The 22,890-nt window shown below is 46.0% G+C and overlaps 1 protein-coding gene across 3 annotated transcripts in view; it reads right to left on the bottom strand.

The window, feature by feature from the left end:
• Nucleotides 1–22,890, bottom strand: part of phf21b (PHD finger protein 21B) — a 62,719-nt gene that overhangs the window by 6,230 nt on the left and 33,599 nt on the right. For 2 of the 3 annotated variants that reach the window (XM_046378498.1, XM_046378500.1), the window contains exons 4-10: nt 10,051–10,314; nt 2,345–2,437; nt 1,487–1,837; nt 1,123–1,251; nt 819–870; nt 273–349; nt 98–152 (exon numbers count right to left, since the gene is read on the bottom strand). In XM_046378498.1, the coding sequence (XP_046234454.1) occupies nt 98–152; nt 273–349; nt 819–870; nt 1,123–1,251; nt 1,487–1,837; nt 2,345–2,437; nt 10,051–10,314 (1,021 nt within the window). The remainder of the gene's footprint in view (nt 1–97; nt 153–272; nt 350–818; nt 871–1,122; nt 1,252–1,486; nt 1,838–2,344; nt 2,438–10,050; nt 10,315–22,890) is intronic. The other variant, XM_046378499.1, reaches the window with a different exon arrangement.

Here is a 22,890-nt window from a genome sequence, read left to right as displayed (position 1 = left end):
GACAGAACAAATCTAACAAGTGCGAGCTGGATGACAGAACTCATTCAGGATATAAACATCGTTAGTCTGAGGACTTTGGTGCTGAGGTGTGTTTTACCTCGTGCTGACAGGAAGAGCGAACTGTTCAGGTAATGTGACGCCAGACGTTTACGCTGCAAACAGGAAGGAAATGGGACAAGAAAACAGACTGAATACAAAGAATTTCCACTGTACAGATAATCTGAGAGACTGATTACATCAGGCTGATAAAGAACAGGAAGTTGCTTTCTGACCTCCGGCTCGAACAGGCCGCTGTAGGCCGGGTTGGCTGTGCTTCGTCTCTTCCTCTCCTGTCTCTTTGTCTGGATTTCTGCACAGAAAAACAAACGCTTTGTGTAAAGCATGGCCAGGTCAGTTCTGTTGATGACCTGAGCTGTTGCATCACTTCCTTTCTTCTTGAAGCATTCAGTGAGTCAGACTGGGGAATGCAGGTCCACCAGTAAAATAATAAATAGTGACGTGATGTGTCACATTGTCAGTGTTCAGTTGTCCTACGGTCATTAAAGTGCACACAGGCTAGCAAAGGCAGCCGATAACTTCAGTCTGATGCAACAATTTCCCTTACGGGATCAATAAAGTCTGTCTGTCTGTCTAATGATGTCATACAATAAGCCAGAACCTCATCATGATCAGAACCGACCAACTAAGCAGTCTGACGTGGATTATTAATCTGTGAACGTTGTTTTCCCCTCATACTGGCAAAAATGGGCTTCTGTCGTCTTCACTCGAGGAAAAGAGGTAATGAGGTTGTAATGAGGACAGGAAGTGTGCACACTCACCTTCCAGGTGTTCTGTGGTGACGAGGCCGAGGGCGACCATGAAGGCGATTTTCTGTCAGAGAGAGAAGGTGTTACTGAGGAAGAGGAGGAGACTCTTCACCTCTGAATCAAACTGAACTGAGATCAGCAGCAGTATGTCATGTGTCTTTGGTGTTTTAGGTTAAATTGTTTCCACAGCTTAACACCACGTCTCAAAGTCTCAACAAGTTTCAGTTAGTCTGTTAACGAGCTGCAGGAAGATCAGCTGTGTAGTTTAAACTGATCTCAGTTCAGAGTGCCGTCATTCGATCTGAGATCTTCTCACCTCGGGGTCCTCGTCCTTCTTCTGGGAGGGGGACGTCGGGGCCGGCGGGGCCTCCTGTGAGGGGAGGTCAGCCTGGGCCCCCGGGGAGTCCTCGGTGCTGCTGGGGGCCTGCGGCTGGATTATTATCACCTGGTAACACACACACACACACACACACAGATGAATAAAAACCATCAGTTCTACTCTCAATCAGCTTCTTCCTACTCGTCATGATGTGAAGGAAAACACTGAGACTTTTTCCAATGTGCTTCGTGTTCAATCATTTTCCAAACTGCTCCACCTTGTGGACGCTTCAGTCACAACAAATCATCTGAACTGAGTCTGAACGTGTTGCCACACAACAGCAAACTGTGGAGACACCAGCCTTGTTATCAGCACTGAAGAGCAGTGGCTGCACCTTGACGGCCTCGCTGACGGCGGACACCCCGTTGCCGGTGGCCGGGGAGGCGGCGATGATAGCGTATGCCACGCCGGGGCCCGCGGAGGCGTGCTGCACGGGGCTGCTGCAGTCCGCGCCTGCAGAGGGGCCGTGCGGCGGGGCGTCGCTCTGGCCGTTAGGCTGGTGGTCGGGGCTGAAGGTGCTGTTGGCGGTGGGCAGGGTGGGGCCCTGGCTCTTAGGACTGACCACCGCTGTGGCCTTCTGCAGGCTGAGAGGCTGCAGCTCCTGACACGGACTGTGGGGGAGGCTGTCGGGGATCTGGGTCTTTGGCCTGACCTGAGGAGAGACGACAAGCAAGAAAACTGTGAAACCACCTGAAGACGAGCTGATCTCACTGATCACTAATTCAGTCTCAAAACTTCTTTTGTACTTTTTACTCCGCTACAGTAATCTGATCACTTTAGTTCTGAGTTAGATTTATTTTATCAGAAATCATTTGGGCCCGACTGATCACAGAGCAGAAGTCCGTGTCACACAGCCGCCCTGAGCAGGATACGACTGAACGCTCCGCACAGCTGCTACACTGCGTTAGAACATTGTGGGAACAGAACAACAAGACTTTGGTCTAACTAACAGATTGGAAAAGCTGATGGAGTGCGGTGTACTGCCACCTGCTGGACGTCTGCAGACACAAACTCTCCACATGAACTCATTTGAAATAAATCGGAATCTGATTCACATCATGGCTTCCCTGTGACGCCCCCTGCGGGACAAAGTGTTGAAGAGAAGTGGACGTCTCACTCGGGCAGGAGGTGTAACCTGATTGGTCCTGACTGCTGTTACCTGAGGTAGCACAGTGGCTGCTTGTCCTGCCAGCCGGTGCAGGGAGCTGACTTGAGGCACCTTGATGGGCACAGCAGTGAGAGTTCCCAGCATCTGGAAGACACACGAACACAACACAGTCAGACGCTGACACAGTGTGGATACGTAACACGTAAACTCATCTCACTGTTAACAACCAGGACGTCTTCTCATCAGCTCACTGACTGTCCTGATCAGTTCATCAACAGGCTGACACCTTAATAGCTTTTCTTGTCAGATCATTTTACAATTTTTGTCATTTGATCAACTAATGTGTTTAGATTTCATTCATAGATTAATTGATAATAAAAGTAGTTGTTATGTGCAGCCCTGATGTTAAATCCATTTTTTTGTTTCCTGAAATCTTTCTGTCAGTCCGCCGTCAGTGTCTGTTCTGCACTGCACTGTGGGACAACATCCACTGGTTTTTTATTCTGCACAATTTGAGTTTTCGGTCCCTGAAACCTGTTTAGAGTCAGTGTGGAGTCTGGACTTCAGTCTTTCGAGTGGGAGACTGGAAAACAGAAGCAGAACCGGTCGAAATGAAACAGCAGCAGAGTTTAGAAAGCACAAGCGTTTGCTGATGGATGTTTACCTCACACTAAGCTTCAGCTGACATCCACTGCAGCTTCACTCAAGGTCAAACCAGCGTTGACACGAGCTACGGTGAGCTGCAGAGGACAAACAGCAGCAGATGAAGTCTGTCTGCGTCTTTCTGTCTTTGCTGCTGGTCCCTCAGGTTGTTTTTAAGCTAACAGCCTCCTCCTGTGGACTGTTTGTATATTCTGGGACCTGAATGAATATCATACTTTTCCCACTCGGGTTCAAATGTGTTGTGTTTAAGGACAAACGGAAACTACACTGATGTAAAATGTCTGCTCAAACAGCAGCTGTGTGGCCTCGTTATGAGGAACGTTATGACCAACTCTGTGTCACCGCGGACGTTACACGAGACGTCGTGTTTAGCATTGCCTCCATTTTTCCTGTCAGCTGCTCAGAAATCAGAAAAAAGAAGTTTTCACCTCCCCCTCCCCACCTTTCTCCTTCTGTGAAATCCCTTCGTTCTGTCGTATTGTGCTGCAGCTCGGCGTGGAGGGGGGAGGAGGCGGCCGAGGCCTGTTTCCATGGCAACTGCAGAGATGAAAATTCTTGCAGTGCAAGGGCTTTCATTTTCGTAATTGCTTCCTCTTTCTCCAAACCAAAGCACCTTCTCGTTAGGGGGCCTCCTCCTCCTCCTCCTTCTCTCCGCTGTGAGCAGTGAATGCAACCTTGGACCAGTGATTTCCTGCTTTTATACCAATTTTTTTTCTTTTACCTAAACCCCAAAGGATGACAGCTCTGCAGCAAACACCTCCTCCTCTGTCCTCCTCCCCCACGTCTCACAAACCTGCTGTGATTAACCGGGGGAGGGGGATCTGTCATTTAAAGATTTAAAACGCTATACGGCATTTGGACAAGTCGTATGTGAGTGAAAACATATGGATACCCGACTGAAGGTGGAGTTTGTTCTCTCTGGGTGGAGCTCGGCTAGCACTTCCGCCCTGATTCAAGTCTTTGTGCTAAGCTACAGCTAAACACAACGAGAGACAGCTCTGACTGTGGGTTTGACGGTGGAAAAGAAACAGCTGACTGGGAGTCAGTTTGTGCCCCACACAACAGTTTGTGTTTAGGGATGTTGTTCAAGACTGACTGATCCCAGTTCAGCATGAGGGTGGAAATAATGAAGGGAGGGCTGAAGCTCAAGCGCTTTCCAAACCTCAACAATGAAGCTTTGACCCAAAGAATGAGGTGGCTGATAGAGGAGAGTTGTCCAGGAGAGACTCCTGGACACCCGGAGGGTCCCAGCCATGTCCAGCTGGAAGGAAATGCCAAACCAGAAGAGATTACATCCCATCCAGCCTGGGAAGGTGTCAGGATCCAAAGGGGAGTCGGAGGACTTAGTGGGACGTCTGGGCTACCGGACGCCACCGGTACAAAAGTACCTAATCAAGCCTTGATCTGAGTGGGTAGACTTGTTAGCAGCTCTAATCAAATAAAATGCTGCTGTCTTTCCAGGATCTATGATTTGGATCTGGTGTGATGGTACTTGGGTGGATTCGGACCGGATGTGACCCCTGAACTTCTCAGCAGTGTGATTAAAAGCAGACACACCTGGCACCTGATTCAACATTCTTCCTCCCCCAAGTCTGAGGAAGTGAAACATCCTGTCAGTGCTGTTTCTCTGCTGGAGCCACAGCGATCAGATGGACTCTGAGCAAGACGGAGCACGACAGGATTCCTCCGATTCTTCCTTTACTGAACAAACAGCACTGTGAAGCGCTCTCTTATTTCTGGACAAAGGACAGAAAAGTGAACGCATCAGACAGCTAAAAATAACCTTTGAGGCGAGATTAATGCTGCTGTTTCCTCTGCTTATCGTCGTTCTGTTACAGGTACTAACCGGTCGTCACATCAACATCAGCCACTGCATCTGCAGAGCATCTAATCCCACACTGTCCAGTGTTGTCGAAAAAAGGAAGGAGGTCACAGAGGAAAACAGAAGTCGTCAGCTGAAGGTGGACTGAGATTGTCCCACCATCACAGCAGGAGGAGGGGGAGGAAGTGCACACGCAGCCGTCAAACACAAAACACGCCAACACGTTTAATCTTTTCCTCTCTGAATTATCGTGACCCGGACTGCGTGAACTCAGACTGAACAACTCAAAACAAACGAACATTCAGCTCTCAACTTTTCGATCAGTTCACGTTTTCTGCAGAACACGTAGTGACTCATTTTGTCCACCACGTGCCACCATTTCACAGCACATCGCCAGAAAAAACAAAAATTTGGACTTTACAGTAACTTTCTGAAAGAAAAGCTCTGACACTGACTTAATGATGAAGGGATAATCACAAAACTTCATTTTGTAAAGTGATGATTTCATGACTTAACGTTACAAACAAGCAAACAAGTGAATAAGTTTCAGGTAGTCCGTTAACGAGCTGCAGGAAGATCAGCTGTGTAGTTTAAACTGATCTCAGTTCAGAGTGCCGTCAAACAAATGTCAACACATCTCCCAACCACAGGTTACAAAAACTTTGCTAATTAACACGGAGAGAAATGTCATTTTGAGCTTTAACTGCAATTTAACCTTAAATACATTTTGTAAAGAACGGATATGATTTATACTTCACCACTAAATCTCAGCTGTCCTCTTTAAGGACTGAATCTGACTCATCTGACAAGGCAGACCAGCAGGTACAAGGCAGGATACTGAAGAACAGCTACAGCTTCAAAAACACTGCTCACACAGACACAACTTCAGATTTCAGCAGAGATCCCAAAGTTCATAAAGATACAAAGAACTGAGTTTAAAATGATGCACGTTTCCACATGTTGGACTGAAGCAGTCAAACTAAACTCTTTTCTAAGCTTTAACAGGTGGAGACACTGAAGATCAGACTGTTAGCAGCTCTTTCTCCCGGGTTTCATACATGTAACATGTTGGGTCACGTGTCCTACACGCCTGTGTTCACAGCTCTGCAGAAGCTGCTGTTCCTGCAGCTGCCAGCGGAGGGCGCCGCCTGACACCACGCCATGACCAAGCTCTTGATTTCATTCATGCTCTGAGCTGAGAGAGATGAACTCTGCAGGATAATGAGGTGCTGCTGTGAGGAGACTGCAGCCGCTGTTTTTATCCTCTTTCATTAAGTGTTTTACAATCAGGCCCAAACCCTCTTCACACAATAACAAAAATCTACATTTATAACGAGCTAACGAGCCTGTTCATGCAATCAAGTTATTCAACTCTCAAACGTCTCGCATTGCTTCCAATTTCCCATTACTGATGCTGAAATTATGTTTTAGAAAATTTTACAGCTGAGAAAATATACAGCTGACATGAGAATGTGTTGAAGTTGCTGCTCGGGAGACGACATGTCAGTAAAAAGTACATCCATGCCCTCTAATTTACATGAATTTATAGAAAAATAAGACTTCTTTTAATTAGATTATTTTAAAAATCATTTATTCTTTTTTTCTTCTAGTTTCACTCCAATTATCCTCACAGTCCTCTCCTGGAAACTTTGGCAGTTTGGTTTACACACAAACTGATTCCAAAGAAATTCAGATTATCAGCCTGTTAGTTTTCATCCTTTTGATTCCAAACACCCAAAAAGAACTCATAACGAGCAGCGAGTAGTGATGATTAATACAGTGATCAATGAATCTGTCCCTGAGCCTGAACGTGCAGCCTGCTCCACTGACCTCAGATCAGCAGGAATAATTAACAGTTACCATGGTAACACATCTTCCAAGTCTTCCTCCTCCGCACCCGAGGCCTGCACCCACAGGGCTGGCCTTAAGTCGGTCCAGCCTAACAGTTAGACCGGGTAGGCTTCAGCCTCCTGCTCACTAAGACCAAGAGTAAACCTGGCCAGGATCAAGAACCTTCTCCATAATCCCTGAGAAAGGCTTCAAGACGTCTATAGAGCCTTTTATCCACATTTGAAACTTATTCAAACCCTTGTCATTTTAAAAAGGACCTTGAGAACCTCCCCAAGGAGCACTAGAGCTTTCTTAGGGACCATTGTTGTAGAGCAGACCCCCAGAAGGACCTCCTGAACCTCAACAACAACCATCAACAACCAAAAGAACTTTCTCAAGAATCCCTGAGACCCTCAGATTGTCCTCAGTGACTGCTAAAACCCCCAAATCCCCCTCCATGAAGGACTCCTGGAACCTTCTCAAATAAAACATTCCAGATATTGTGAGAAACACTGGCCCTCAAATGTAGTGCAGGAGGAAGAGCAGCAGAGCCGAGACACAGCTTTAAGGTTCCTCTGCATTTCATCTACTCTCAGTGTGAACTACAGTCACACCTGAGAAAACACGAGTACAGTGTTTACTGTGTTCCACTCAGAGAAGCAGATGTGATGGCTCATAACTCCGCTTTATTGCTTTACTGCTGGGTGTTCACGGCTCTGAATGGGAACGTGGACCCGTGGATCAGACCTGCAGGCGGATGGCAGAGATGACCTTGGCTGCTGGATGAAGATGAAGGATGAAGATGTCTTTGTAAGGATGGAGAGGCGGGATCGGCGTGAAAGCAGCTTCTCTTTGTTCCTCCCATCACAAGTCGCAGGTTTAACGACAAACATCGACTTTTAAAGGTGCTCAGGTTATTCCTCCCACACACGGGATTGTGTTTCTGTGGATTTATTAGCTCCACCTTCCTAAACATACAGACTTTGTCATCTGTTTCCTCATTTTGTTTTGCTTTATCTTAAATCATAACCTGTGAGTTTCTGTCATTCACAATGTGACATTTGTTTTATTGTGTCACCAGAGGTCATGAGTCAGCCCTCTGTGGGGCCTTTTCCTAAAGGTGTCAGGGTGAGCTTATAAGAAGCTAATGATTTTTAAAATCATTCACTTCAACAAACTGCAAAACTATGAACCCCATGAACTGAACCTTTAGTTTATACTGAACCTCAGTTATCTGAGGAGAAAAGTTGTTTCTGGAATTAAGCTCATTAAGAGCTCCTTGTCTTTCAGTAACAAATTACGTGAAAATCCCAAGATCAGATTTGTCTGACTTATGGACCAACATCCAACCAAATCCCATTAAAATTTATCACATTTTTAGGGTTGACTCCATTAGAAACCAGCCTGAAACCTCAGGTGTTTGGCCATAGAACAAGAGACAAATAAGTTCAAGATGAGTTTGGAAAAAGTTTGAAATGTGTGGAAGCATAGTGATGCTCGGGCAGCTCGTTCCCTCACACGCAAACAGTGTGTGTGTGTGTGTGTGTGTGTGTGTGTGTGTGTGTGTGTGTGTGTGTGTGTGTGTGTGGCATCAGAGTTCACTGAAGAGCTGAAACAATGCAGCTATAATGTGTGCACTCATGCAGAGCGGCAATCCCATTACACCTCATTATTGATCTCCAAATTAGTGGCCAGGTGGTCTGAGGAAACCTGCACCCCCTCACCACGTACTCTGCAGAGGATGGCCTCTGATTGGTTGAGCCTTTACGACTCTGGATTGATGGAGGCAAGAGAAGCGTGGGGGCCTGCGAGGGGTTTTTCTTTTCATCTCCTCATGCAGGCAGGCAGCTGGGTGAAGAGTGCCATAAAGAGCCCGGAGACAATCCTGCTGCCTGACCCGCTCACCTCCGCCGCCCGACAGCCCGACAGGGAGGCTGAAGAAAGAGAGGCAGTCGGTCCAGATGACGACTGATGGTGAGGGGGGAGTGTGGGAGGAGGGGGAGTGTGGGTGACACATTGATGGAACACAGCAGCTTTATGGCAGCGTTTGTGTCGGAGCACCACTCCTGTTCTACATCCCAACCAGAAAACGAGACTCACAAAGCAATGTTAGAGCCCCAAGGAATCAGCCAATCAGAGAGCTCCGCAGGCTGTGCCCTGGTCCCAGTTTGTAGTGTTGTTGTTAGCAGTACTGCAGCTACAAATGCCATCCATCATCCATTTTCTATACCGCTTATCCGTCAGGTTCACCCTGGACTGGTCGCCAGCCAATCGCACAACCACACACTCTCACACCTCAGGACAAAGTAGAGCAGCCAGTTAACCTAATGTGCATGTTTTTGGGACTGTTGGAGGAAGTCGGGGAACCCGGAGAAAACCGTCGCAGGCACAGGGAGAACATGCAAACTCCACACAGAAGGACCCAGACCGGGATTCGAACCTGGAGCCCTCGGGCTGTGAGGTAACAGTGCTAACCACTGCACCACCCGCTACCAATCCCTAATGCATAAATACAAAACTCATCAGCATTTATAAACTGATGTCTTCACTGTTTTTGGATGTTATGTTTATGTAACTGATTTAAGTCGGTATCTGAAACTGACGGAACCGTTTCCAACAGGAATCCAGAGGCAGCACATTGTGGTCGATGACATTTGCACTACAGATTTTTTTGGCTGAAGCCTCATCCGTCACATTCTCACTACAAAGTAATAAAAGAGGAATGAAATCCTGTCTGTCTTCACGGAGGCTTTAAAGTTCACGTGTCTTTCTTCTCATGAAAACAGACGTGTTCCATCTTACAGGAGACACGCTGATGGACGGAAAGTGAGATCTGCTGGATGGACGGGGGAATCATAAAGCCTGAGGGCCCCGAGGCTCGGCCCTCCTCCCTCTATGGGGCCGTGCAATTACAGTAATAGTGTGGAGGCTGCCAGTGTTGAGCGTGAAGCTCTGATCGCCGGCTGTGTGCTGATGGAGGCGATGGTGCTGAATACAGAGTGTGGAGGAGACGAGACGCTGCGGTCTGAATCCTAACAGACACTCAGAGGAGAAATACAACATGTCTGACAGAGACAGCCTGACAACATGTCGCTTCTCCTCCGCTCACAAACAACATGTTTTACATGACAAAAATGACAAAACAAATTCCACTTTTTATATATATATATATTTAAATTTCTGCTTCCGTCTAACGGAGCAGAAGCTCATCGCAGTCAGCGGCTTGTTAAAAATCTACAGCAGAACTACAACAAGCCAGCAGGAGCTCAGGAGATGAGCTGCTGGCCCAATCAGAGCCTCTTTAGCGCTTCACAGGTACATGAAGAAGAAACACAAGCCAGGATGCCTGGCGCGAAGGCTCGTTAACCACACAGAAGCTGCTGCCTCTCCTGCCCCGCCCCTCGGGCAGGTGTTACAGCCGTTGTGATGTCAGAGCTTTTACCTGAGAGGGAGGCGGCTCTCCGGCTCTCCTGCTGCTGAAGGGGTGGACTCCGGCCGCTGCCGCCGCCCTGCCGCCCGTCTGCAGGTTGATGGGGGACGTCTGCAGCGGCTCTGAGCTCGCCGCCTTCTGTCCGTTAATGTGTGCGGTCACCATGGAAACGGGAGCCTTGGCCGGTACCACGGAGATGGCGATGCCCTGGCTGGGAGGCTTGATGAGAGACAGCGGCTTCGTCGTCCCTACAGGACAACTTCTGACTGCCAGCTTCTGCAGGGACACAGAGAGGGACAGAGAGAGGACACTTCACTGACAGCAGTACTGACATCCGTGACAACTACCACTGATACTACAAACACTTCTGATGAAAATTAAGAATAAACTTTATTTACAGAGCACTTATCAAACAAAGCACAGAAAGAATAAAACACCAGAACCATCAAAGAAAAAACAGGAATTAATTAACAATTAGTCAGATGATTAAAAGCAAGAAATGAACCATAAAATAAACAGGCAGCTCAGATAAAATGACCACTAATGATTCCTCTTAGTACCACTGACTCTACTATGACTACTACAGTTACAGGTCATATCACACGACCAGCACTGCAAATACGAGTACAGCTGATGTTGCTGTGATGACAATTCTTGAAACAGGATGTGATGTCATCACAGGTCAATATTGATCAGTGATTACCAACTGCTACTGTACCACAACTAATACTGCCAGAAATACTACTGCCAATGCAAGCACAACTGCTAGTACTAATTAGTAGTACTTACTACTAGATAGTACTAAGGCTACTTGTATTACTCCTGCAACTACTAGTACTTCAGTTTAAGTGTTAGCGCTACTGTCTTCAGCTGAAAGTATGCTTTTATCTGCACAGCTTAGAAAAATACTGCAAACAAAGTTTATTGTCACCACCACATTACTGTTACTGCTGTTTTTACGTCCATCAATGTGTGCTTCATAAATTTAGTTCATTTAGATTATATTTGTCCAAAAAGAGTTGACAGCATTCGTCTGGAGGTGAAACATCAACAAAACCAATCATTTTGTTGTAAATAAGAAGCATCAGGAGAGCAGACTGAGCTTTCAGGGCTGCTGGCAGCAGCTCTACTGATGAGGACAGGAATGAGTCTGACAGCAGCTCGGTTCAGACCGTCTTCATCATCCTCATCATCCTCATCCTCATCACACACTTCCTCAGACCCCTCCCCCACCCAGCCATCCTCCTCTTCAGCCTGGGAGAGAAAAACACATCTTCCAGAGCAGAGATAAGTACATCTCGCTCTCCCCTCCGCTTCACCCTCGCACTACTGAAAAGAGGCTCTCTAAATATTTTATATTCCATCCCACTGCCCCTTCTCCTCCCGCCGCTGCCTCCTTCATGCTTTTCTGTGGACTACAGCGGGTGGGGGGAGGAGGAGGGGATTTCTTTTTCCTCTGGCAGAAGCAGACAGTTTGTGCATCTGCTGAAAAATCCCAATAAAGGATTTGTGTGCAGGCGAGGTGACTTACAGTTAGAAAGCATTTCCAGACCCGAGTGTCCTCGTTGGCTGCTGTAATTACCTTGTAGATGCATCAGCAAACAGGCACTTTGATAAACAACGTCAAATGCCAAAAAAACCTACAGTGTACATGTTTACACTGAAAATAACCCACCAAAAGTTTCCACATCACTACAGACAGGCTGTAAAGAATGAATCCAAGAGGCTGAATTCTGACTTTTATTTTCCTCCACCCCCCAAGTGCTGCGAGGGGCTGTGGGGGGTTCACACATCCATTCAGGACTGCTTCACTAATCAGCTGGGCCTCCTTAAAACTGAAGCTGGAGACTGCAGCTTTAAGGTGGACTGGACGTGTTAGGTTTTCAGGAGGTTTGTGGAGGAGGTGCAGTCTCTTCACGAGCTACAATTTTCTGCCTTTGTGTCCAAATGTGCTCAAATCTGTTCATCGAGGAGGCCTTTCTTTTCCGCTTTCCTCATCCTGAAAAGGGGCCCAAATAGTCCAGGCTAACGTCGCAACCAGCATTTATTTTGGCAGAGAGATTAGATCACGATCAGTGGTCAGTGACTGCTCTGACCGAACTCTTCTCACCTCCCTAAACGTATTCCAACTGAGAAATGACAACTTTTATTAAAATGATGTCAACAAAAATCATTTTAGTCTTTACATGACAACACTGCAAGTTCTCGTGATTAAACAGCTAACAGCTAGTCACATTTCCAAATAATGTGTTTTCTAAAACACTTGTATGAAACGGTGAAAAATACCACCCAAACAAAAGCTTGCCTTAATTTTCTGTCCACAGACATCAAACTTCGAAGTGATAAATTCAAAGCTGAAACATCTGGCCTAACCAAGCATGAATAACCAGACGCCCCCTGGTGGCTGGTTGCAGTACAGCTCAGAAGATCCTCCCCCTCCTTGCTAGCCAAACTAAAAACTCAAAGTACACGTCAGATAAATTTTCTCAAAAGATGTTTTCTGTCAGTTGAGGCCGTTCTTATCACACTGATGTTTGTTCAAGCGTTCATTTTTCTGATCAGTTTGGTTTGAATTAGCTATTGGATGCGGGAAATCTATCACTGATCATCTCTGGCTTCTTCTAATTTCAGAAAGGATTTGATACGGCAGGCTCATCTTTTCATCACATGTGACGGATGTTTTTACATGGACCTGAACCCAAAACCTGCCGTCTGTGTGAGAAGTGAAGTAACCCAGATTCAGAAGAGCAGGAAACTCTTTTGTAACTGTGCATATGATTTCACAGTGTACAGACTCCATAAAGCCCCCTGCACTCATCACATGTTGTTTCTTACTAATTCCCCTTCAACAATGAGCGTGGTGGGACCCCATTGTTTCAGGGGATCAATGTAATCCACAGGCAGCCCAAGCAGCCGCCTGCATCAGGACCCGGGGGCCGCCGCTCGTCATTCAGCATTTGTTGGAGCCGAGGCACCTCTGATTGTCTCAAAGGTCACTCATTTAAAGCCTCTCCAGACTGGAGAGCACAGGCTGGTCCCTCCTGGAGCGACAGCCCAGCAGAAAGCGAATGAATACAGAACACAGCAGCGGGTACCAGACAACCACATTCAAGAAGCTCTCAAACCTCTGGAAATTAGGAATTAAATCAGAAAAGGATTTCCTTATAAAGACAATAAGCCAGACTGATGCAACACAACTCCAGGATTCATGAAAGCTTCAACATTTCTTTCCTTAAAGAAACTGATCTGATCTGCAGCAGCAGCTTCAGTGCAGAAACAACCATCAGCATCAAACATGGAGATGAATAAAATCAAGATGTTCAACATGTACACGTTTAAATAACTCAAGAGAGTCTGACTGAACCCACAGTCCACGTCTGTCTTCTGTCGTCACGTCCTCGCCGAAAGACAACCTCTACGTTTACAGGATAATAAATGGACTAATAGGTGGACGGTCAGAAATACCATACAGCCTACAGCAGCATGAAAGTGATCCATCGATTTACACCTTCTGCATCTCAATGGTTCAAATCACAGACGGCTTTAATGCTGTGCTGTAAATCTTGAGGGGTTTTTGCCTCCTAAAGAGCACTTTATCCATCCACAACCCCCATTAAATAACACTTAATATGTTTTAATACATGAACTATAAATTAACTACTTTGAGTTTAACTTTAGTAAAAACTAATTAACTTCAACCTTAATTGAAAACATTATTAAAAAGAACAAACTCAGAGGTGCTTTTCACCTGGTAAATGAAATGACATAAAGGGATTTTACTCATTACAACATTAACAATGTAGAAAAACCATTCAAAAGCCCCATTATTATCACAGTTATCACAGCTCTACAGTCAACCAATCAGCTTTCATGTTGTTTTTCCTCTTTTTATGGAGCCAGGCTTCCAGTGTTTGTGCTAAGCTAGGCTAAACACATTCTGTTTATCTTTGAGCTGCAAGTTAGTACCCATCTTGGTCACAAATAGACAATTTCTGGGGTTCTTATCAAAAATGTCTGTTATGTATTTATGCTCTAAGCACGTCTATAAAGATGGCTGACGGGTCTCCACTTCCTCCCAGTGTACAAAAGGGAAGCCAACACATCCCGGAAACGCACACTCGTCAAAGGGCCAAAAATTCTGTTTTATCTTGCAGCTTGTGGAATATCTTTTATCCGAATGGATAAAAAAAGCCTTTGAGGATCCTGGAAACAACTTGAAAGCAGCAGTAAATGTTGGGATTTATCTTGTAGAAAAACGGATTCTTTGGGTGTGTGAGCTGAATATAATGACGTCTCACTACCGGACACACAGAGACGAAACTGATGCCCATCTTTACCTCCACCCATCTGACTCTGGGGATGGATTTCCTAAAATGTCAGAATCATAAACTGAACTGCCAAACTCGTCATTTCTCTGACACGAGTGGAGGCTAAAAGGATCTGATTTTCGATGCTGTCAGAAAACAATGCGACCCTCGAGTGCATCACAGCGTCCAAAATCCATCAACATAAAGCCACTGGCCGTCCTCATGGGTGGGTGGTGGTCCACACGTGACCCCTGAGCAGACACGTCCACCTGATAGGAAACAGCCTGCGTGAGGAGGCCTGATAGACGTTACAAAGGGCTGCATCCTCTCAGTTCAATTAGACACAGGAAGCTTTCATGAGCGTCCGCCCGCCGCTCACCTTTCATCCTCACTGCCGCTCTAACGACGACTGGACACCAAAATGAGGGGGACACTGACGCCCCATCTTCTGCACCTGCACGAGTTAAGTCGCCCTCGAGAGCTGATGATTCACCTCGGCGTGCTGTCCAACTCTGGTGACATCAAACTGTGTACAACATCTGAAAGATGTTTCTGTCCGTGTGTGGACTGTCTTTAAATCATGTTCGGGAAAGACAATCCAGAAAAGACAACATTTCTTTAAATTAAGGGGTCTATAATACTAACCGTTTCCCTTTTTCAGACCTGGAGGGTTTCGTGGTTACTACACTGATGATGTTACTCATCGCTGCAGCTGTCAGGGTGAGTTCTGTCTTACTGCCCAGGCTTTCACAGGTAGGTTTAATAATGGCGTCTTTAAACTGTGTGGGGAACTGAAGGGGTGAAAACAACATTTATGGTTTGAGAGTAGAGGTTGTTTCTAAACTTTCTGCTTTACAAATTCAGTCTGAGTGAACACGTATCAGAGTATGTGTGAGCACGCGTCCTGCAGAATCGAATCGACCGCCACCGCTCGACGGCCTCAGTTAAGGTCATCCGTCCGCCTTGCGCTGTTTACTGCAGAGCGGGACAGGATTATCCACACTCATTATGTACTCTGTTTTGATAGTGTGCCTTCGAGATAACACGGCTGCTGAAAAACGCATTAGTAGCTGTTCAGATTTCCATCAGTGCAGCTGCCAGACGTCTCCTTTGTTTACACTCCATTTACCAAAGAGGCCCTTCAGCCCTGAAAGGTGCTGAGGAGACGGACGGCTGCAGTTTGTCCTTCTTCCTCCCAGCTATAGAACAGAAACTCAAATTCTTTATTGTACTGATACAACAACAAAGAAATCCTCCCTTAAAAGGTCCTGCGTTCACCACTTTACCTCAGTGAATATGAACAGGAGTTAGCTGTGAAGAGTACTCAAGTATTCAAGGTGAAAGTATGATGAAAATCTCTGCCCTCAGGCTGACAAAATCCTTCCAAAAGCTCCATTTAGCAGCACTTCTAACTATTAGCACCAGTTTTGAGGATTTATGTGGTTTGAGATTTCACTTAAAGGATAAAAAAAAAGATGGAAAGAATTTAATGAAACTAATTTTGTTTTGATGTTCACTGATAAAATGTTGTGAATGAAAAACAGCCATTTGTGTGTAAGATGGAACATAAAATCTGAAAATAGTCAACTGAAAGTCCCAAAAAGAGGAAAACGTTGGACTACCAGAACCACTGAACTGACTGTAGTTTCCTGCAGACATGAACAGCTCTGGCAGCGGGACAGCTTATCACCAGGGGCACACAGGACTGAGACTGGCCCCTCGCCCACAGCTTGGCAGAGGGGTGGGGGCTTCAGGGACCGAGGCCCCTGCTGGCCCACATGTGGAGGTTCAGCCAGCAGCCAACACAGGATGGAAACACAGCGTTTGTTTGAACAGCGGCAGCAAACACTCCAGAGGTGCGTCTGCCTTCTGGGGGACACCGACTGGTCCACACGTGGTCCACATGTCCAGGACGCGACTGCGAGGCAGCGCAGGTCAGTGCAGAAGTTCATCATGTGACCGTCAGCCTTTTGTTAAATACTGGACTTCAACAGGTGGAAAACAGAACAAAATCCTTCAGCGAAGGCTTTAACTACAAACGTCAAACCAACAATCTGAATTTGAGTTTTCTGAGGCGCTTTCACTCGGACAAATCAGCTTCACTGCTCAGTTCTTCTAACGCCTCCTTCCTCTGAAGCAGAGACAAAAGTGTGTCACAAACTGGTTTCACTTCTGCATCTTCAAGCTGCGCTGCCTGGGCCTAACGATTCTCCAAATCCTTTACAAAGAAAATAAAGGCGACCATTTTCCGAGTTTTACTAACCAACAACACTAACGAACACGACGAAGGTAGATTATCAGATTTCAGTTCAGTTTGATTCACTGACTGCTCACCTGCTGGTCAGTGAATCAAACACTCCACAGTAAGTGTTGACTGTTAGGCTGCCGCTTTGCTTTGTTCTGACAGCAGATAACAACTCACATTCAAATGTCCAGGACGCAGACAAACAAACACATGACCTCTAATTCCACCGTCGCACTCGGGCAGCAGAATGAAACCCGACTCCTCCTTTCATCATGTGGTCAGTCTCCGCCCGTCACGCCGACAGCGGACAATAAATCCATTTAAATGCAAATCAAACACCCCCGAGGCTAATTTCCTTCATGTGAACCAGAGTTCACTGGAATGTGACACATGGCGTCAGCTGACCTACTGACTTGACGGCAGGAAACCACTGCTGAGACGATCAATCGATTTATAGATTAGTGGACAGGTGACAACTGGGACAATAATTAAACATTTAAGAGATGTTTAACTATAAACAGTCAGGTTATTTTCTCTGCTTAATGTTAAACTAAATAAAAAGCACTGAGGTCATTTTGATTATCACTGAAGTGACAGTAAACATCACTTTTCAGTTGTAGAATCAGTGATTAATCAATGAATAAATAACAAAGTTTCACATTACATTTGGACATAAAAGCGTTCCAGTTACTTTGTAAAAAAGCAGAATGACGCGTCCTTCATATCTGGATGATTACAGAGTCAACACACAGCACACACTCGCTGGGACAGACTTTAATTACAGAAACAGAATTAGTGACAAAGCTTCTCCAAATCGATCAATGTCTGGATCGCTTGTTTGTTTTTCTGCTGCTGCCTTCAGGTTCTTTCATTTCTTTCACTGTCAGTGGAGAGAATAACAATAACACAACGTCGGTTTGTTTACCACCAATTAACTTTTCAGCAAAGTGCCCAGAAGATATTTCACCAACTGAACCCCGAAACAAAACCTGATTCTGAGCCGAGCCTGCTGTGAGTTTCCAGCTATCATCGTCACCATCGTCGCTGAGATTTCAATCGCCAATCTTTGCTAATTGGGTTTTCAGAAGTGACAGAGCCGCTGCGCCACACAGATGAATGGAAGTTGATAAAAGATGTGAGTGTGGGATAGAACGTCTTCAACCACTGTGGGTCCACGGCAGAGCGAAGACGAGTGGAAAAACTGAAATGTGATCGAGGGTGTTGTGACGCTGCCTGCTGTTCTCACCGCCGCTCATCTCAAATGATCAGAGCTCACAATCCCGACTGGCCCACCTCTCTCTGCTTTCATTACGAGTTAGGCAGCGTGTCAGCCGCCTCTGATTCGAGGCTGAAGTGATGTTTGCTCAGAGGCTGAAAGGACCAGCCGGAGTGGGATGTCTGTCTTTATTTCACTCCAGCAGCATCACAGAGAAATGTTGCTATAGAGACCCGTCACTCCATCACAGCTGCAGCTCGCGGCCCACACAGCAGGAGGGCTGCTATGGGAACGAAAACAAGTGAAGAAGAACAACTGAATCCTCTGGGGGATTTTCTGATACGAATTCAGTTTGTTTTGTGGCGTCACCGTCACACATTCAGAGCGCTGCCGCGTCCTGTCACTTCCCATGAGCCCCGGGGACAGGAAGGTGAGGACTCACCCAGCAGGCCAGGAGCAGCAGCAGGTGAAACTCTGCTGGTGCTTTTACACTGAAGGGAAATTTGGTCTTCCTGTCTGACGCGAGGCTGCTGCTCTTCCTGGTGATGTGAAAACAGCATTTAAGCGAATTGGAACGAAACAGATCAGAGTCACGACTCAGACAAAAGCTTTCTGCACAAAGGTTTCACTGGATGAACTCCTGAATCTTTAAAGATTTTTCTCTACAAAAAATACAATAAATAATGAACCTGACGCGCCTCTGGCTGGCTTCTTCTCTGAGGTGATGCCAGAGGCTCATGGGTATTGAAGTGTTTGCAGATGTCCACCCAAACTTACCAACCAACGTGAGTTTTACAGAGCCGATAACGATTATCAGTAATCAATAAGGCCAATAACTGAAATTTGAAACTGACGTGCAGTAAAAATGAAAATCTTAGTGCCAAAAAATTATAAAAAAAAAATCAATCAAAAAAAAAATTAAATGTCAAATAACCAGTGATGGAACAGAACTAAGTAGAATTTCAAATATTGCTGATTTATTTATTTGATTCAACTTCAGTTACTCTGCTGATTCAGATTGTTCGTGCTGACAGGCTGATGCTCAGAGTGGACGCACACTTAGAAACAAAGTGAAGATGACAACATGAACACACAGCGCGACTCCATCAGCCAGAAGACTCCCAGGTTTCTGTGCTGAGGAACATTCAGGAGACTGTTCAAAGAAAACTGGATTCAGTGTCGACTTCATTTCAAATTCTACAACTGTGGCTAAAGGTGTAAATAAGAAGAGCTTCACAGAGAGCTCAGCGGGCCGCCCTGATGGAGGAACATGGCGCTCCCTCAGCGTTTATCTGAGGCTCAGGCACAAACGATGTGAACATCATGTGGCTCAGGCCGCCGCTCTAATCAAGACAGACTCACGCCTTCAGCGAAAGCCGAGAGCTCTGACCAGCGGTGACGCTCACAAACCACTGAAAGGTGAAACTCTTTATTAGGTGAAGAGTGGAGGAGAAATTATAGAGCTGCTGCTATGGAGTCCACTGATCATCTCAAGTCTGCTAATCGCAGACAATCAGTGGATGAAAGATGGCACGAAGGGCAGCAGCAGCTTCTGGTGCTGATTCAGTTTGTGGTCGTCGAAGCATTTTAATTTGAGAGCTCAGTTAACCGACTTTGATGCCTCAGGTCTGTCGTCTGTACCTTTAACTAACACAACTGTGCTTCACAATTAATTCCTTCAGATTAATAGCGTGGTGTTGTTTCACTTTCTCAGTCCCATCCACACCCTCACTTGTCGAAGTGACTCTGGTTTTGGACGGACACGCGAGGACGCAGTGCAACACGACGCCGTTACCTTTGACAGGCCTTAAATCGATGGACAGCAGATGGTTTCAGTGTGTGAAGCGGCGACACTGTGGATGAGATCCATCGAGGCTCCTGCACACGAGAGCAGGAAGGAGGAAGGAGGGTGAATGAAGTCATTTCAAACTGTGATTTAGTCATCCGAGGGCACAAATTATTAATTTGAGGGAAGGCGTCGAGCCATTTGAGGGTATGAATTACTAAATTGAGGGAATAAAAAGTTGTTTAAGGGAGTGATTTGAAATTCGAGGGAACAAATTACTCTTCTAAAGGAATGATTTATCACCTGCAGGGTTCTGTTGTTGTCAGTCGACTGCACAGAGTGTGAATAAGTGATTTTATTGAAGGTCGTAAGCGATCATTTCTGGTTTATTGTGGTGCGGTCGTCACAACAGGAAAAATGGATCATCTGGCTGAATATAGAAAAGGTCAATCAGAGGAGCTTCCTGTGTTGTTACCAACAAGCAACCTTCTCCCCCACTGACACAAGACCTTTATTTTGAAATTCATCTGTTTAGCTTATTTTCCTGATGGTTGAATATGCTGTTGAAGGAAGGCCAAAATGAACTGAGACAGTCGGATTTTTCTTCCCCTCCCTGCCCCTCTTCGCCATAAATAGCCTCACATATGGCGGCGGAAACAGACACTTTATTAATTCAGTCTCTACTTGGCAGTGTGGCGCGGAGCTGAGAGCACTAGACCAGGACCAGAGGGGGTCTGACGGAGTCCAACTGGCCCGTGGGAAGCTTCGGTGCCAGGGTCAGCGGCCTGCGCTCGCTGCAGAGAAAACAACCGTTTAACATGTTGGATTAACCGGGATTAAGGACATCTGTTGAGCAAAATGAGACGCTTCTGCTGGTTTTAGGTTTCCTGCTGTGAGGGCGAATAAAGAGCAAGAAGCTACGAGAAGTGAAAAGTCACCTGCAGCTGGAGGACATGGAGCTTTGTTTAAACTGCTGCTTCGCAGTACGTCACACAGGGGGGACTTTTCACCTCTGCTCATTGATCTGGCAGTTCCAACTGCTAAAATGTGCACAACATGATTAATATTTAAGGTGACATGTTAAATCTGGTCTTTTGAGCTGTTTAAGTTTTCTTTATTAGTCTGAGCGACAGCATTTCCGTGATTCGGCCTATAATCTCACCTCATCGATTATCCGTCGCCTGACAGCTCACAGCAGTCTTTCACATGAAGTGTTTGTGTCAGTAGTGCAAACGTGATGCGAGTGCAACCTCTCATTTTCTCTCACCATCAGTTCTTGTTTTGTCCTTTGAGCTTGAAAGTCAAACAGACCAACAAGGTCTCATTGTATTTTACATTAATACGCTGATACGTTATCAATCGTGATGTGACACTCCACAGCAGGAAGTGATGTGTGTCACTCAGCTCAACCACCGTCACCGACTGACTGCTCGGCTTCTGCTCGTTCTGTCGGATTTATGACTTCACTTGATGACTCAGAGATCAATACTCGATAGCCTGTCGTTCTGAACTATTGATCAGACTACTACATCAAACCCAGTCAGTATTTATCAAGTTTCCTGATTTGCCAAGAGTCAACACAAGACATTCCAATAAATTCCTGACAAATAATACTTAGATTTGATGAAGTGCTTCTTAGGTTATTTTCTCAGTCAGTCAGTGTGGAAACTGTTTGGCGTCATAAAACAGTAAAAATGGCCAAAATAACTTCCCGAAGCTGGAGACTAAGTCACCAAACTGTCTACTACAAATATGTTTACTATCAAATTTTCAAGCAAATCATCACAAAGGAGAAGCTAAAAGGAGGGAATGTTTTTTGAAATGAACACAATTAATAATCCAAGCAGCTGCTGATTATTTTTCCCTTAACGTTAGCTCCACACTTCAAATCTTCCAGACAGTTAGAGGAACATCTGTCCATGTCTTCACGTCTTCTTCACTTTAGTATTTAGCTTTTTCTCCACGTTCGGCTGAGCTCCATGTAAAACAAGCAGTCAAAGAAACGACTTGCAGCTCACCAGGGAAACCAAGCATGACGTTAATGTTTGAGCTAAAGGCCTCTCACCTCTGATCATTGAGTGATGGGGGGACAGAGGAGAGGAGAGGACGGGGGGGGGGGACAGCTGGCTTTCCTAGAGAGGCGGGGGGGGTCTGAGGGGGAGGAGGAGGAGCTGAGCTGGAGGCCAGCAGATGGACCCCTGCAAACAATAGAGGCAGACAGATGCAGCCACAAAGAACAGCGACCACACACACACACACACTTCAGCGCACAAAAACAAAGAGACGACCACCAAATCTGTATGAAGCTGCAGTTCACATGACAGCCACCAGGGGCTCAGACACACACCCACACACACCCACAGGGGACTGAGGATGAACTTCTGTCTGAATATTCACACCTTCTTAACAGACCAAACAGGTTCCACTGACGTGTCCTCTTATCAGGCTCACTCGCACTTTATTTCATGGATCCTGTTGCCTCTGAAGACTCTTTCAGACTCAGACTCCCATGATGCACCACAGAGCGACACAGGAAATCATTCCTGCCTGTCGCCATCAAACTGCTAAACTCTGCACTGTGACGGTCACACTTACTTACTTTTATATATACAATGTATATATTGTTTTCACACATGTAAATACTTGTATTTTTAAAATTTTTAACACACGTAAATACCTGTATTTTTAGATTTATACTTATCTTGCTTTTGTTCATCCAATTTTTATATCTTTCATTTTTCTTTCTTGGTCGGGAAAAACTGAAAAGCGCAATGTCTGTACGAAAAAGAATTTCCCTTTGGGGATAAATAAAGGAATTCTGATTCTGATTCTGATCCTGATTGAAGCCTTGACTCAACTACAGACAGAAAATTTTGTGTGGACACTTTTTCACATAACACCTGAACATCTGCTGTGCACAGACGTGTGCTGCGTCTCTTCAGATATCTGAGAACTTCCTGCAGTCACCCACGGGGCCTGAGGGGGACAAAGGGAGGGTTTCTATTCTGCCCAACCCCCCTTCTACAGAGGGATGACACAGCCCGGGGCAGGGAGGACACGTCCCAGCACACTCACCCGTGCAGGGGGAGGGGCCTCGCTGCAGCACGGGGTGGTCCACATGATGTCACATGGAGGTGCGGAGCTGGGACAGGCAGGGTGGCGCACTGACTCAACAACCATGAACAAAACCAGCACGTCTGAGGGAACTTCCTGCATCCAGAGGACACTGACAGCTGTCCCCTGTCCAGACACAAGCCTCTGGACATTTCCTCCAATGACCTTGAGCCTTTAACGCTCC

This window comes from Scatophagus argus, chromosome 22 (assembly GCF_020382885.2).
Source record: "Scatophagus argus isolate fScaArg1 chromosome 22, fScaArg1.pri, whole genome shotgun sequence".
Classification (NCBI taxonomy): domain Eukaryota; kingdom Metazoa; phylum Chordata; class Actinopteri; family Scatophagidae; genus Scatophagus; species Scatophagus argus.
This window is presented reverse-complemented; position numbering and strand designations above follow the sequence as displayed.